Source organism: Somniosus microcephalus, chromosome 25 (assembly GCF_052327205.1).
Source record: "Somniosus microcephalus isolate GS21.2 chromosome 25, FLI_Smic_1.0, whole genome shotgun sequence".
Lineage (NCBI taxonomy): Eukaryota > Metazoa > Chordata > Chondrichthyes > Squaliformes > Somniosidae > Somniosus > Somniosus microcephalus.
In genome coordinates, this window is record NC_141011.1 from 51,556,244 (window position 1) to 51,571,519 (window position 15,276).

At 44.5% G+C, this 15,276-nt stretch overlaps 1 protein-coding gene across 27 annotated transcripts in view; it reads left to right on the plus strand.

The window, feature by feature from the left end:
• kif1b (kinesin family member 1B) overlaps positions 1-15,276 on the plus strand; it is a 290,388-nt gene that overhangs the window by 244,138 nt on the left and 30,974 nt on the right. For 18 of the 27 annotated variants that reach the window (XM_085967403.1, XM_085967411.1, XM_085967413.1 and 15 more), the window contains 4 exons: positions 171-255; positions 680-785; positions 1,877-1,903; positions 14,283-14,397. In XM_085967403.1, coding sequence (XP_085823529.1) covers positions 171-255; positions 680-785; positions 1,877-1,903; positions 14,283-14,397 — 333 coding nt within the window. The remainder of the gene's footprint in view (positions 1-170; positions 256-679; positions 786-1,876; positions 1,904-14,282; positions 14,398-15,276) is intronic. The other 9 variants (XM_085967405.1, XM_085967414.1, XM_085967423.1 and 6 more) reach the window with 1 other exon arrangement.

Genomic DNA, 15,276 nt, shown 5'->3' on the forward strand with positions numbered 1-15,276 from the left:
GGGCATCCAAAAGACTGCGCCTGGGAGAGTGCCGCGCTCACCTCAGCGCTACAGGTAAATGTCGGCCTTGATTGCGTGCTCGAGTCCTGGAGTGTGGCACAGCAGTGAGGGTGCAATCACTGAGCCATGTCTGACACCTAATAAACTAGAACTTTATTTTCTTCCAATAGGGAATTCAGCGCAGGATTACAGTAACGATTGTACATGAAAAGGGCAGTGAACTACATTGGAAGGATGTTCGAGAGCTAGTTGTTGGTGAGCGTTTTTCCAAAATCTTTTCTCCTTTTCAATGAGATAACCTGATGTGAAATGATTAAACTTTGTTTTATGAAGCATTTTGATTTTGCTACTTTCTCCATTTTATTGAGATTGCCACAAATGTTCTTCAAAGTATGAACTATTTCTCTCTAGAGTGACAATGACTAATTAGTAATGTTTGAATTCTCTCCAAGAGCTAATTATTAGCATTCTCATTTTAGTCAGAACATTAAATCTTTGCGCTTTGGAATTTAAAATTAAATATTTAATATTGTACTCAACGCTCTGATTTATAATAAACTGAAATTTCCCTTTGACTTCATAAGCGGAGGGAAAATACAGAAACTCTGAGATGCAGATATTCATGCTGTCTACTTCAGACCCAGTAATTTTGTGTGTTTTTTAACCTTGTGTCTCCCAGGCCGCATCAGGAATAAGCCAGAGGTGGATGAGGCTGCTGTAGATGCTGTTTTGTCCTTGAATATTATTTCTGCAAAACATATCAAATCTTCAAACGATGCTCATAGGTATGTATGTATGTATGTATGTGTGTGTGTGTGTGTGTGTGTGTGTGTGTGTGTTTTGTTCCCAGAAGAGACTACACATCTTGCGGTTCACTTCTTTTGCTCCTACCTTATGAAATAACATTCCATATCTGGTAGCGTTTGTTTGAACGGTGCTCGTTGTGAAGCAACTGTCTGATTGGTTTGTCGGCGTGTTTTTGAGGTTGGAGCGACTTCCTTTTTTTCCCCTCCCACCTGGCAGCTGTCCTTCATTCTACCAGCGCAATTCACACCCCATCTAGAGCCATCCTTTGTTCCTTAACCTGTCCTATTACCATCTCCTCTCACCTTGAATATCTCTTATTGTCTCTCAATGTCTCTCACTCTCTCCTGCTTTCCATCCTATCACTGACCTTCCCTTTTGTTCTTTCATCCCCTCCCCCTTTTCCCAGCACCTAAACCTGCTTTTCCATTTCCTGCTTTTTTTCTAGTTCTGACAAAAGGTCATCGACCTGAAACGTTGACTCGTGTTTCTCTCTCTGCGGCTGCTGCCCTGGCCTGCTGAGTTTTTCCAGCGTTTTCTGTTGTCATTTCCTTTTTTTTTTAATGGGTTTTGTTGGCCAAAAGTCCAGCTCCAAAGCCCAGCTAATCAAAGCCACAGCAGCGAAGATTACCACGATCTGTGGTCTGCAACAAGTTCAATCTCCTGAAGTGTAGAAATGGGCCAAAAAAACAGGAAGGGCCGTTGATGTGTGTACACGTGGGTGGCCTCTTGACGAAGAGCTTGCCTGGATGAGTACCTCGTCTGCGGTACATTGAGGATTAGCCGCCTGGGTGTTCCAATATATATCGAGGGCTCTTGTGCTGTTCGGGTTCAGAAGTTGAATTAAGGTCCTGGTCTAACTGCAATATATTCAGGAATGAAAAAAGGAATTCTATGGTCAGGAAGCCTCTAACTTTTTTATGTTGTGCTGATCCGGGTGCTTGACGTTTGTGCAGTTTCCTTTATCGCTCACACAAGCCGTGGCCTGGCTGCTTTTTCTTTTAATGTGGCTGCAGTGTGTTCTTCTCCATTTCTGTCTTCATTGCTAATGGATGCTTCTTGTATTTTGCAGGCTATTTCTTGATTTGGATTTACCTAGGTATTTTGAGTTTTTCATTGCTGCTTGCTTATTCTGTGCTTATTAGATCACTGCTTCATCATGTTTTAAAAAGCAGAGGAAATTTTTTTTATTTTTTATGTGCTATTCTTTAGTGCTGTTCCCAAACTTGTCTTTATACCACAGGCGTGGGAAATAATCAAGGAAAACATTGTACTTATTTCCATGGGCAATCATTTTTCTTAATTACGAGGCATAGCAGAAGGAGAACCTGGCCAGTGATGTAGATCTTTAGATCTGGAGGTAACAGCATCAGCTCCTAAGCACCAAGGGCTCGGAACACTTTCCGGCTGCTCTGAGAATTCAGAAGCCGGTGTTCAGTTCCACGGGACTCGGGTGTTAGAAATGTAATCGTTTGCCAAACAGTTTGGCAAAAAAAAATGTTACCGCGCTGACTATTTAAATATTTTAAATTCAGTATCGTTCGATGGCCATCTTCTGGTACTGTTGCTGAAGACTAGTGTAAACCACTGTGGTGCCACAGTAAATGGAGTGCACGTAACCATCTTCACAGATGGAGTGGTAATAACATAGAGTTTGATTGGTGTGTGATGCCAACAAGTGCTCAATCTTTAACTTAAACTTATTCAAATATTAAGGGGATGGCATGCCTTGGAACGAGCAAATGTTTACTGAGCTGCAAGATGTGGCAATATGAGTGTTGGCAACAATAAGATTACTGTCGCATTTACATTTGTACTAAAGGGAATTAGCTTAACGAGACTCAACAGGGTCAGTAGTGGGAGGGTAACAATTAGCGTCAGTGTTTCGGGGAGTAAGGAGAAGGAACAATTGATCAGGATTCCCACACCAGACCCCTGCTGGGTAGGTGAACTGTGCAGACGTCTGAGAAAAAGAATCTGGCTCGGCTGTGATGCGCTACAAGGTGGAATAGCCTCCAGGCGCTCCCTGTCTTAAGTTCACGCATGAGGGGAATGGCCACTGAGGATGAGGAATAAAAATGGAGAAGTTAAATTAATCTTTGTGGCAATTAAATATTGTATGGGTTATGCTGCCCTGAATTATCTCAACTTGCCAAAATATCTCGACCTTTTCCAGATTGTGACCTGGCCTGGTAACATTGGAGAGAAGTAAATCAGCTGAGATGGGGGGGGGGAAATAACACCTCTCCATCCTCATTTCAACCCCACTTGCAATCATGAAAAAGTTTAAAAGGAAATAGCCTGTGGTATAAATAAAATAGTGTAAGAGGAGGTGTTGCATGAACATTATTTGCACTGGTAGCACCTGTAACTCACTCAAGACATGGTCTTCAGTGATTCCAGCAAAACCTACTCCTGGGAAACTGTTCCTGTACCACACTCCTCTTATACAGTATCCCCTGTACCATCCCCCTAGTCTTTAGTAGTGGCAGTGGTTGTTCAGTGTAGATACTTTGAAACTAAAGTGTTCCAGCAGTGTTTATGTCCTCTGATTGGTAATACTCGATCCGCATCATAGGTCATGTGCCGTGGTAATACCTTGCAGTTCCACCATATTGTCCTAATCAAACGACTCGGGCAGACGGTATTTATGATCATAGCCTGTAGTCCAGAAAATAACCAGTAAGATGTGTTGTCGGCAGTCTTTCTATTTACCTCGTCTCCCACTCATCCCTAAAGGCACAGGCTGTTCGCCCATCACCCCAGTCTCGCTGACTGACTTGGGGGCTCGGTTCCCCAATGCCACGAATTATCCTTGTGTTTAAATTCCTTCATGGTCTTGTCCCTCCCTATCTCTGTAAACTCCCCCAGCCCTACAACCATGCCCCCCACCCCCAAAGCGCTTTGTTTCTCTGACTCTGTCCTTTTGAGCATACCCCCCCCCCCCCCCTTTGGCCCACCATTGGAAGCCGCACCCTCAGATGTTCAGGCCCCATACTCTGGAATTTCCTCCCTAAACCCCTCCACTTCTCTCTCCTCCTTCAAGGCCTTCTTTAAAACCTGCCTCCTCATCCCTCTTAACATCCCCTCTGGTGTCTGTTTTTTGTCTGATTGCGCCTCTGTGGAGCGTCTTGGGATGTTGTTCTACATTAAAGGTGCTATACAAATGCAGGTTGTTCTTGATTTAGCATTTGTATGGATTGTTTTTATGTAGCCAATCCCACTGGGCTTTAGAACTACTTTCTCCTTTCCTTGCTCCCCTACCAATTAGCACACTTGCCCTAGTGTCAGAGGAGAGGTAGATATGCTCTCGGCCTTTGCCGCTCTGCGCCTGTGAGAAGGTGTGAAACAGCTCAAAATGACTCGGCTTCCATGCAAATTGTTTCCTTCTCTTCACCCCATGTCACCGCCAATTACTCCGCCAAGATCAGGAACGGAATACATTATAATTTGGCGAGGAGGACTGGTTGAATGGGATATCTGTACAAACCATAGTGCTTTTAGCATAAATGGAATACAGTACAGTAAACCTGTTGCCTATGATGCCTTGCATAAATGTTGCCTTATAGATGTAGGCATTCTTCTGATTATCAATTGAAATACTCTTAAGCTTGAGTATTGACTATGATCTGCATTGATTATTTTAGAGAGGTGAAGCTAATTGTGAATTCATTTTACTTCATAAAGTCTACGGTAAAGGTGGAAGAATTCCCCTTGTAATTTTCTCTGACTCTAGGGGGGCCTTTTGTCATCTAATAACAAATCATGTTAGCATTTCAAATTTTCAAAATTTGAAGGAAAAAGGGACTGAAGACCAATTCCGTTCATCCTGATCGTGCCATTTGCCTTCATTTGTGTAACTGATTACATTCTTCATCATAGCCCTAAAGTTGTGGACCTTGACTGTCTTAAAATGCATATGACAAACATTAGCTTTAATGCTTTTATGTTATGCTTTTTTCCACATCTGTCTTAAGTAAAGCACATTCAGATTATGCATTCCATGTGCAGCTTGTATGTTCATGAGGTTGATGTGGGTTTTCTCAGTGCAGGCCCGAGATAATAATTTGAAAAGCTGTTTTCAATTTTGAGTCCACATTAACAGAAAGCAAATGTAAGCCTAACTTAATTACAAGGAGCTAATTGATCTCTTACTAAAGACATACCATCAAAGGCTCACATTCCTGAATGTCGCGTTTACTGCAACAATTGTTTGTCATTTAGCCTGAGGATTGTGGCTGAGGACCAACCCATGACTCTCAGATGTAAAGCCCCCTTAAAATGGCAGGGGAGGGGGGGGGCGGAAAGGAAGAGAGCAAAAATTGATGGTTAAATGTACTGGCCTGTACTGAGTCAGTTGGGGTTGCAGCACTCCTGGGCTGGGTCGGGGAAGTGTCATAGAGTCATAAGTCATAGGGTCATAACGGCACAGAAGGAGGCCATTCAGCCCATCAAGTCCGTGCCGGGGTGGCAGGAGGCAGTGACTTTAGGTGAGGAAGAGAGAATGTTAAAAGCACAGTGTTCAGAATTTTTATAACTTGCCCCAAGGAGCTGAAGATTTATTACAGGACTTGCCTGGAGCAGTATAGCACCTTGGAATGATGGGATGCAGGTGTGCACTGGACGTTCCCCACACGCTGACTTAGTTTCAGCTGTACGTTCCCGTGCAAGGACCGGGAGAAAACCCGAAGTGTTGCCCTTGTGCATTTCTTGGCCCTTGGTTTTCAGAGCAGCGTCTGGAAATTCTTTGGAGCGGACCAGCTCCCGATCCCATCAGCTAGGAATGTCATAGTATTGGCAGGCCATCAGGAAGACGAAGGGAGAAAGTATTGGAGAAAAGAACTTAAAGCAAAGCCTTCACCTCTTGCATACCGATGCTGCTCTTCATACAGCGAGCGCATTCAGGAATGGAAAATTTTATGGGAAAAGATATAAGTTGAACATAGGGACAGGAGTAGGCCATTCAGCCCCTCGAGCCTGTTCCGCCATTCAGTGAGATTGTGGCTGATCTGCGACCTAACTCCACATACCTGCCTTTGCCCCATATCCCTTAATACCTTTGGTTAACAAAAAGCTATCAAGCTCTGATTTAAAATTAACAATTGATCCAGCATCAATTGCCATTTGTGGAAGAGAGTTCCAAACTTCTACCACCCTTTGTGTGTCAAAGTGTTTCCTAATTTCACTCCTGAAAGGTCTGGCTCTAATTTTTAGACTCTGCCCCCCTAGTCCTAGACTCCCCAACCAGCGGAAATAGTTTCTCTCTATCTACCCTATCTGTTCCCCTTAATATCCTGAAAAGTTCAATCAGATCACCCCTTAACCTTCTAAATTCTAGGGAATACAACCCTAGTTTGTGTAACTTCTTCTCGTAACTTAACCCTTGAAGTCTGGGTATCTTTCTGGTAAACCTACGCCGCAGCATTTGTGTAGGTAAACTGATTTCTCGCAAAGTGCAAAAATTCTGCCTTTGTAAATTAAACAAGTCTCACTGTTTTTCTAATTTCATTAAAATTGCCCAATTTTAGACCCATCTATACTGAATGTAAAAACAAAATACAACTTGAAGCCAAGGTGGCACTGAGGAAAATGCCTGCCTTCGAACATTTTTAGAAGATAATCTTTTTTATTTGCTCCAGACAGCAATTGATCATTGAGAAACAGTCGGTTGCTTGAAATAAATTATGGGGCGTATAACTTTATTTTATAAAACTGATTAGTTAAAAATCTCACTGTGACTCTTGCTAGTTTAGAAATAATTCACGGCAAAGATTTGCATATTGCAAATGTGATACGTTTAATGTCTTTTTTTTAATTGTTTTGCAAAATGCCACCGTTAGAATCAACTTTCTTACAATGTAAATAATTGTGACTTGAAAACAGATATATGCAGAGTGCTCTGAATATAAAAGTTTAAAGCTGTATGCAAATTAAAGTACCTATAGGAAGATTATTGTATTTTAATTTAGCCCATTTTGTTAATATGTTGCTCCTATCTTTATGCTCTTTGTGCCAATTTGATTCTGAATTCATGAATTGACAAATAGCTCTATTTGTGAGGCTATCACAAAAATATACATAATCATCAGTGGTACAAATGATCTCATCCAACATATGTTGTTTACCTTTCACAGCTCTGTCTCCTGGGATATTTTCCAGTGCTTTGTGTAATTACGAATAGAAATATAAATGACGAGACGTAACTTGGCAACAGGCTTTTTTTTTACGCAGCGAGTTGTTGTGATCTGGAACGCGCTGCCTGAAAGGGCGGTGGGAGCAGATTCAATAGTAACGTTTAGAAACATAGAAAAATAGGAGCAGGAGTCGGCCATTCAGCCCTTTGAGCCTGCTCCGCCATTCAATATGATCATGGCTGATCCTCTATCTCAATACCATATTCCCGCTCTCTCCCCATACCCCTTGATGCCTTTTGTGTCTAGAAATCTATCTATCTCCTTCTTAAACATATTCAGTGACTTGGCCTCCACAGCCTTCTGTGGTAGAGAATTCCACAGGTTCACCACACTGAGTGAAATGGGGAATTGGATATATATTTGAAAAAAAAAATTTTGTAGGGCTATGGGAAAAAGAGCAGGGGAGTGGAACTAATGGGACTGCTCTTTCAGGCACGATGGGCTTGGAATGTGGGCCCCTTCTGTGATGTATAATTCTGTGATTAACAGCCCATTTATCCGTTGTAGTCTAATATGTTGGAATCTGTGTGCTGTTTGGGACAGAATGGAACTAATTGTGGCAGGAAGAAAGACCAATCTGAAAATATAACCCTTTGACTACTGCACGTCGAATTTTTTGGGAGGGCAGTTTTTGAATTACTTTGCAGCTGCTGCGATGTCCAAACAACAGGTGGGAGCCCAAATTAAACACAAACAAAGGGGTGGTGGGGGGGGCGGGGGGATTGGAAAAAGTGGGCAATGTCACACTGTATAACACGCAGAATAGTAACTCTAACATCGTGAATATTTTCAACAAGCATCTGAGGCAAAATCGAGTCAATTAACTGCAGCCGGGCAAGATTATATAAACTAAGAGAGGATTTTTTGATTATTGTTCACCATTAATAAAATGAGAGCCATTAAATGCCTATTATATTGGTATTGATGGTTGGAACATCAAGCCATGGAATTTGTACGAGGAAATTATTTTCAAGACTCAAGTCTAAAAGGGCAGCACGGTGGCATAGTGGTTAGCACTGTTGCCTCACAGCGCCAGGGACCTGGGTTCGAATCCAGCCTCAGGTGACCGTCTGTGTGGAGTTTGCACATTCTCCCCGTGTTTGCGTGGGTTTCCTCCGGGTGCTCCGGTTTCCTCCCACAGTCCAAAGATGTGCGGTTAGGTTGATTGGCTATGATAAATTGACCCTTAGTGTTAGGGGGATTAAAGACGTGGGGATAGGGTGGGACATGTGTTGGTGTAGGGGTTACGGGGATCGGGTGGGATATGTGTCGGTGCAGGCTCGATGGGCCGAAATGGCCTCTATCTGCACTGTGGGGTTTCTGTGAAGGAAGAGTTAATCCCAGGAAAATGGCCATCAAACCTGGTGAATGAACATAAGAATTAGAAGCAGGAGTCGGCCATATGGCCCCTCGAGCCTGATCTGCCATTCAATAAGATCATGGGCAATTGATCTTTGACCTCGACTCCATTTTCGTGCCTGATCCCCATATCCCTTGCGTCACTTAGTGCCCAAAAATCTATCGATCTCAGTCTTGAATATGCTCATCGACTGAGCATCCACAGCCCTCTGGGGTAGAGGATTCCAATGATTCACAACCCACTGAGTGAAGAAACTTCTCCTGATCTCAGTCCTAAGTAATGATCAAAAGAATATGGGGAAGAGGCTGTAGGTGAGAAGAGGGGGACAAGAGCATAAATACTGTACTTCATTCAACTTTCCAGAATTGCCTTTTTTCTTTATACTGTGAGTGCTTGAATAGAGAAAGTATTAAAAACTAGAGCTATAAAAATTTATAATGACTTAGTAGCGAAAATAGCAGTAGGGGTGGCAATTGGTCAAACAGATGGAATGGTTCCAGGCATATGTTTTGGTGCCGTTAGTTATCAGCCAAGGGCTGCTACAGTTCGGGGGAAAGGTAGCATAGTGGCAATGTTACTGGACTAGTAATCCAGAGGCCTGGACGAATGATCCAGAGATGTGTTAAGTCTGTGTGTTATATTGAGAATTACTACACAGACCACAAGAGTAAACTTTAACAGGTCTTTACTAGTTGAAGGTCAGGGCGGAACTGCCCAATAAATCATTACACAGCACTTATATACCGGTGTGGTCACCACCGGTATTACAGTATACAGCAGCCAAGATAAAGTAGTGCAACTCTTAAAATAGTTCTCTTAAAGGTGGAACGGTTACATACACTACAATCCTCCCTTTTTAGCTTAACCGTATATATTCCCCATTAACATAACATCATAACAAATATGCACAACTTCATGTAAAAACAGTTCACAGATTCAGTCTCTGAGTCTGCGCCTCCTGGCTCGGTCCGGATAACGCCTCGGTGGTGTAGTAGTTTTCGGTGGTGTAGTAGGTTCTTGTTGCTGGGGTGACTCATCTAATAGTCCTTCACTGGACTTAACAGCTTGAACTTTCGTAACTGCAGAACCAGCATTGCTGACTTCTAAAGGCTCGAATACCTTGGGAAGTTTTTCTACTTCCAGACTGATTTGGCTCAGTTCGGAGGGACCACGTGCGTGACCTGGTAGGGGTGATAATGGTTCAGATGAGTCATCATCTTCTGCTTCTTCTCTATTGTCTTCTATTTCCTCCATGCCCAGCTGGACGTTAGCCAGCTTTTGTTCCAACTCCAGACATCTCTCCTGAAGAGACTTCTTCATGTGTTCAGCTTCATCCAGCTTTTTCTGGGCTTCCTGCAAGTCTTTTACTAATGACATCATTTGTGATTTCAATACTTCAACTTCATTCGGAGATTGATTGTTCGGACTATTCAATCCCTCTACTGGAGCAGCTGTTTCAGCATTCTGTTGTTCTACATTGACGTGAGTCAGCGTACTCTTGGCATCCAAGGGCTGCTCTGCTGCAATCTTCTCAGTCTGTGTTGCAACCTCAGCTGTTTCAATAACTTTTGAGAGCTCCGAACCCCTTTCCTTTGAAGATTGAAGCTCGTGTTCAAGTTTTTCCAATTTCAGAGTCTTGTCCCTCAGCAAATGAAGGAGTTGGCTGACCGTTAACTCTTCTGACATCAGACGTTTCCCAGTATCGTCGTCATGTGTTTTTGACGTATAGGCTGCAGGGCTGTTTGTAACCTTGCACTGGGGCTCCTTTGTTGCTTTTAATTCGCCATCATCCGCAGCCTCCAGCATTCGAATTTCAACAAATGAATCGTCCGGTGATGCTGCACCCAACTTCAGTAGGAGCTCGGAATTCATGGCAACCAAATCAGCCTTTTCTGCCTGCAACCTGCTTACAAGTGCCTTCAGTTGCTGAACATCTTGCTCCACCAGATTAGAGCACGCACCTTCAGAAACCGAATCAGCTTTGATTCGTTTGGCCTCCTCGCACAGACGGTTTGTGTGTTCCTGCTCCATTTTCTCCATCAGCTGCTTCTGCTGTCTTCCCAGATTCTCCAACTCTGTGTCAAAGAACTTTTTCTTTGCATTCATCCCTTGCTCAAAACGGTGAATCATTTGTTCTAATTGCTGTTGTAGTTTGAAATGGAGTTGAGTTCGAGCCCGGTGTTCCTCAGAAATGTGCATGTCTGCAGACTGGACAGACTCAGAATTCTTTGTCAAACTATGTTGTTGTTGTTCAGTGGAATTCTGTTCTGATACTTTGTTCTCTTCTGAAGCATTTATGCACTCCTTTTGTTTTTCCATCATTAGTCTGCAAGTCCATTTTAGACTTGTCTTTTGCACATGGGCTGGTCTTACCATCATCAGTTCGAGTCTGAGCTGATTGTCTTCACCAAGTTCTCACTCTCTGCTTTGTCACTGCTACTGCTGCATATGCCCTCATCCAATATTCTGGACAATCGTTCAGGTTTGACATCTTTTCTTTTTCCGGAATCTACCGTCATTGCTTTTAGGGAGTGCCAGTCCATATTTATTTTCCTGATCCACTCCCGTCCCAGAAGTGGTGGACCTCCCTCAGGTAGTACATATATGTCCATTCCTTGGTGTTCTTTGCCCTTGTGTCTCACCTTGACTTTTATCTTTCCGATGGGGTATACTCTTTGCCCCGTGTATGTCTTCAAGACAATCTCGGTATCTCTCAAGGGTATATGTGAGAATAGCTGCTTGTAGTCCCTTCGGTTTATGACTGTTAGGGCTGATCCTGTGTCCAATTCCATTTTCACTTGGACTCCGGCTATCTTGAGCGTGACCCAGATAGTTTGTAGGTCAGCTTCTTTACTCACATTGTGAATTCTCAGACTACCCAGTTCCTTGCTGTTGGAGTCTGAATCCGAATTCTGTTCATCCGAACTCTTCTCGGCCACCTTGTGTACCTTGCTGCACTTTTCCTGCGGTGACTTTTTGTTGCTGGTCTTCTTTCCTGACCGGCATACTTTAGCTATGTGACCAAGCTTGCCACATTTTCTACATTCCTGGTTTTTAAACCAGCATTGGTTCTGATCGTGTGTTGTCTTCCCACAACGATAACATTTCGCTGTACCCAAAGCCATTTGATCTACGCTGAGTACCGCTGCCTTCAACTGCATTTCCGCAGTGCCTCTCGCTGCGGCTTCGTGCGATGCTGCAATAGAGACAGCCTTATCAAGTGTAAGATCATTCTCTTCAAGTAGCCGCTTTTGTGTTCCTTCTTTCGACAATCCGCACACGAATTTGTCTCTCAGTGCCTCTGTCAGTCCTTCCCCAAACTGACAGTATTTCGCTAGCTTACGCAGTTCAATTAAGTACTCCGCATTGCTTTCCTCTTTCAGTTGCGTTCTCGCATAAAATTTAAATCGTTCCGCTAACATCAGCGGTGTGGGGTTCAAATGATCCTTCAGGACAGCAACAATACTAGCGAAAGTCTGATCCGCCGGTTTAGCTGGTGATAGAAGATGCTTCAATAGCCCGTATGTCTTCGCACCCATTGAGTTTAGTAAGGTTAGTGCTTTATCTTCATTTGATATTTTATTTGCCTTACAATATATCTCTATGCGTTCTACATACGTGGCCCAATCTTCCACATCGGGATCGAAATCGTTGATGTTACCACGCTTAGGCATCCTCGCAATCTTCTTGAGAAAACAAAAAGGAATTTTTCTTTAACTTTGTTTTTTTTTTCAAAATGGCAGTTTCCCGCGCTTGTCTTCTTCCCCGCCTCCGAAAATGGCGGCTTCCCGCGTTTGCCTTTCTCCCCCGCGGGCTGTCTCTTGTCACTCCCGCAGTCTCGGTCTCCCTCGCTCGGTCTCGTTCTCCCTCGCTCGCACGGTCTCGTTCTCCCTCGCTCGCACGGTCTCGTTCTCCCTCGCTCGCTCGGTCTCGTTCTCCCTCGCTCGCTCGGTCTCCCTGTCTCGGTCTCGGTCTCCCTCGCTCACTCGGTCTCTTCTCTCTCCCGCTCGCTCGGTCTCGCTCGAGCTCTGTCTCTCCCGCTGGCTGTAACGGCGATTGCCGTATTGCTGCGTTCGCCCTCCCCAGCGGTTTTCAATCGTGGCTCCCAGCCCCTCTTGCAGTCCGGTCCTTTCCCCCCCCCCCGGCTGCGGCTGAGTTCTCCGCGGTTTTATTTTTTTTATATTTTCTCCCGCGCCTTTCGCTGTCCCGGTCGCTGCGCCTCGTGGCCTCGGTAGCTGCCCGGCCTTTTTCACCGGTCGCGGTCGAGCTTGCTCTCGACGCTGTTGTGTCTCCCAGCCCGCTTGCAGCCCGGTCTCTCTCTCCGGCTGCGTTTGCATTCACCGCGGCTTCCGTGCCTTACGCTGCCCCAGTCTCGGCGCCTCTGGCCCCGACTTCTGTCCGGCTCTTTTCCCCGGCCGTGGTCGAGTTCTCCGCCTTTATATCCTCCGATCTTCCCTCCCCTATTTCACAGCCAACGTGGCCGACTTGCTCTCGTCGCTGATCGGCTTACCCACCACCGTGATAGAAGGGATGATCCTGCCTGTTGCTGACAGAAGGCTTCGTGTCTGAATTCTTCCTGTGCTCTGCAGACCCGAGTCTTTTCTCAGCAGAATGATGAGGGCGGATGCCTCTTCTCGACGCCCGTTCAACTGCCTTGGATATATCTCTGCCGCAGGGTAAGATCGTACTCGTCGCCACTGTTAAGTCTGTGTGTTATACTGAGAATTACTACACAGACCACAAGAGTAAACTTTAACAGGTCTTTACTAGTTGAAGGTCAGGGCGGAACTGCCCAATAAATCATTACACAGCACTTATATACTGGTGTGGTCACCACCGGTATTACAGTATACAGCAGCCAAGATAAAGTAGTGCAACTCTTAAAATAGTTCTCTTAAAGGTGGACCGGTTACATACACTACAAGATGCAAGTTCAAATCCCACCATGGCAGCTGGGGAATTTAAATTCAGTTAATTAAATAAATCTGGAATAAAAAGCTAGTATCGGGAATGGTGACCGTGAAACTATCGGATTGTCGTAAAAACCCATCTGGTTCACTAATGTCCTTTAGGGAAGGAAATCTGCCGTCCTCACCTGGTCTGGCCGATATGTGACTCCAGGCTGATTCTTAACTGCCCTCTGAAATGGCCTAGCAGGGCAATTAGGATTGGGCAATAAATGCGGGCCTTGCCAGTGACACCCACATCCCATGAATGAATAAAATAAAATTCTCCTCAGCTGTTCTGGGGGGAGGTATGAATAATTAGTCCCCACTTTTGATCAGTGTTCAGTGACTCTTGATGCAAGTGGACGTGTATAGATGTTGGCCTCAGCTGTGATGCTTCCACAGTCAAATGTCTAATAAATCCTCGTGTTCTGTGTTCTAATGAAGAACAGCCACTTGGACATGGTATCGGAGAGTTGTCCACACTTGTGTGGGACTGCAGCCCTACGAGAACAGCCACCTTCAGGAGAAGAAGGATAAGGCGACTGATCCAATGTGAAAATAAGTATGGATCCGTAATATAGTTGTCTCAAACGTATCCTCGGAACAAATGGGGGGGGGGAAACTGAGGCTGCGGTAATTTATTTTAGCAGTGACGTACCACCATGAAAAGGGTTCATGAAATGCCAATACTGAAGTACGCTAAGAGCATCCAATGGCAGCTCGTGAGGTAAGTTATGGTTCTTTTTGCAAAGAGCATAACTGTGTTATTGGTGCGCACTTTCAGGAATGCTGCAATCCAAGGAAATCCCTGCAAGATGTATTTCTCAGGTTAGCTAATTCTCTCGATGTAAAAGCGCACCTAATATTCTCTCTCTTGGTTTAGCTCCAGCATATTTCTTCACATATAAAACTGACCATTATATCCTTTTTTTTCCCATCTCCCCCTTCCCCCCCCCCCCCCCCCCCCCCCCACAGAAGTTTTTATCGGTTTGAGGCCGTTTGGGACAGCTCTCTGCACAATTCCCTCCTCCTAAACCGCGTGACTCCATATGGCGAAAGAATCTACATGACCCTTTCTGCGTACCTGGAGGTTTGTCTGTTTAACTAACTGTTTCTAAATAAACCAGCAATATTTTCTGATGACCCATTTTACAGCACTCCAAATGTAAGCAAGACCGCGTGTTCTCCAGGTGTTGGCTTTCACTCGTGAATGGAAATTAGGTAGTATTTAATGGAATGTGTAGCCAACGGCATCTCTACATAAAAGAGAAACAGAAAATGCTGGGAATACTCGGCAGGTCTGGTTGCGTCTGTGGAGGGAGAAACCGAGTTAACGTTTCAGGCCGATGACCCTTAGAACTGGAAAAAGTTAGAGATGTAACAAAGTGCAGGGGCAGGGAAAGGGGGGAGGGGAGGAAAGAACAAAAGGGAAGGTCTGTGATAGGATGGAAGGCAGGAGAGATTAAATGACAAAAGGGATGATTGTACAAAGCAAAAGGAGATGGTAATGGGACAAATAAAGAAACAAAAGATGGGTCTAGATGACATGTAAATGACTGGCAGAATCATCAACAACTGCTATCTGGAGAAAAAATAGGGGCCGAGGTTATGGTCTGAAATTGTTGAACTCTATGTTGAGTCCAGAGGGCTGTAGAGTGCCTAATCGGAAGATGAGGTGCTGTTCCTTGAGCTTGCGTTGAACTTCGTTGGAACAGTGCAAGAGGCCGAGGACGGAGCGGTCAGAGTGGGAGTGGAGCGGGGAATTAAAGTGATGTATTTCAGATTTCCAGCATCCGCAGTATTTTGCTTTAGCATCTCTACATTAACTAGTCAATCTCCCATGGTGTCGCACACAGAGATTTGAGATCAAGTGTGGTCTTGGGGTGAAGTGGGGTTGGTGGGCGGGTGATAACTAGACCAAGGCTAGCAGATGTAAGATGCAGATATGTAATATAAAAGATATTCCCAG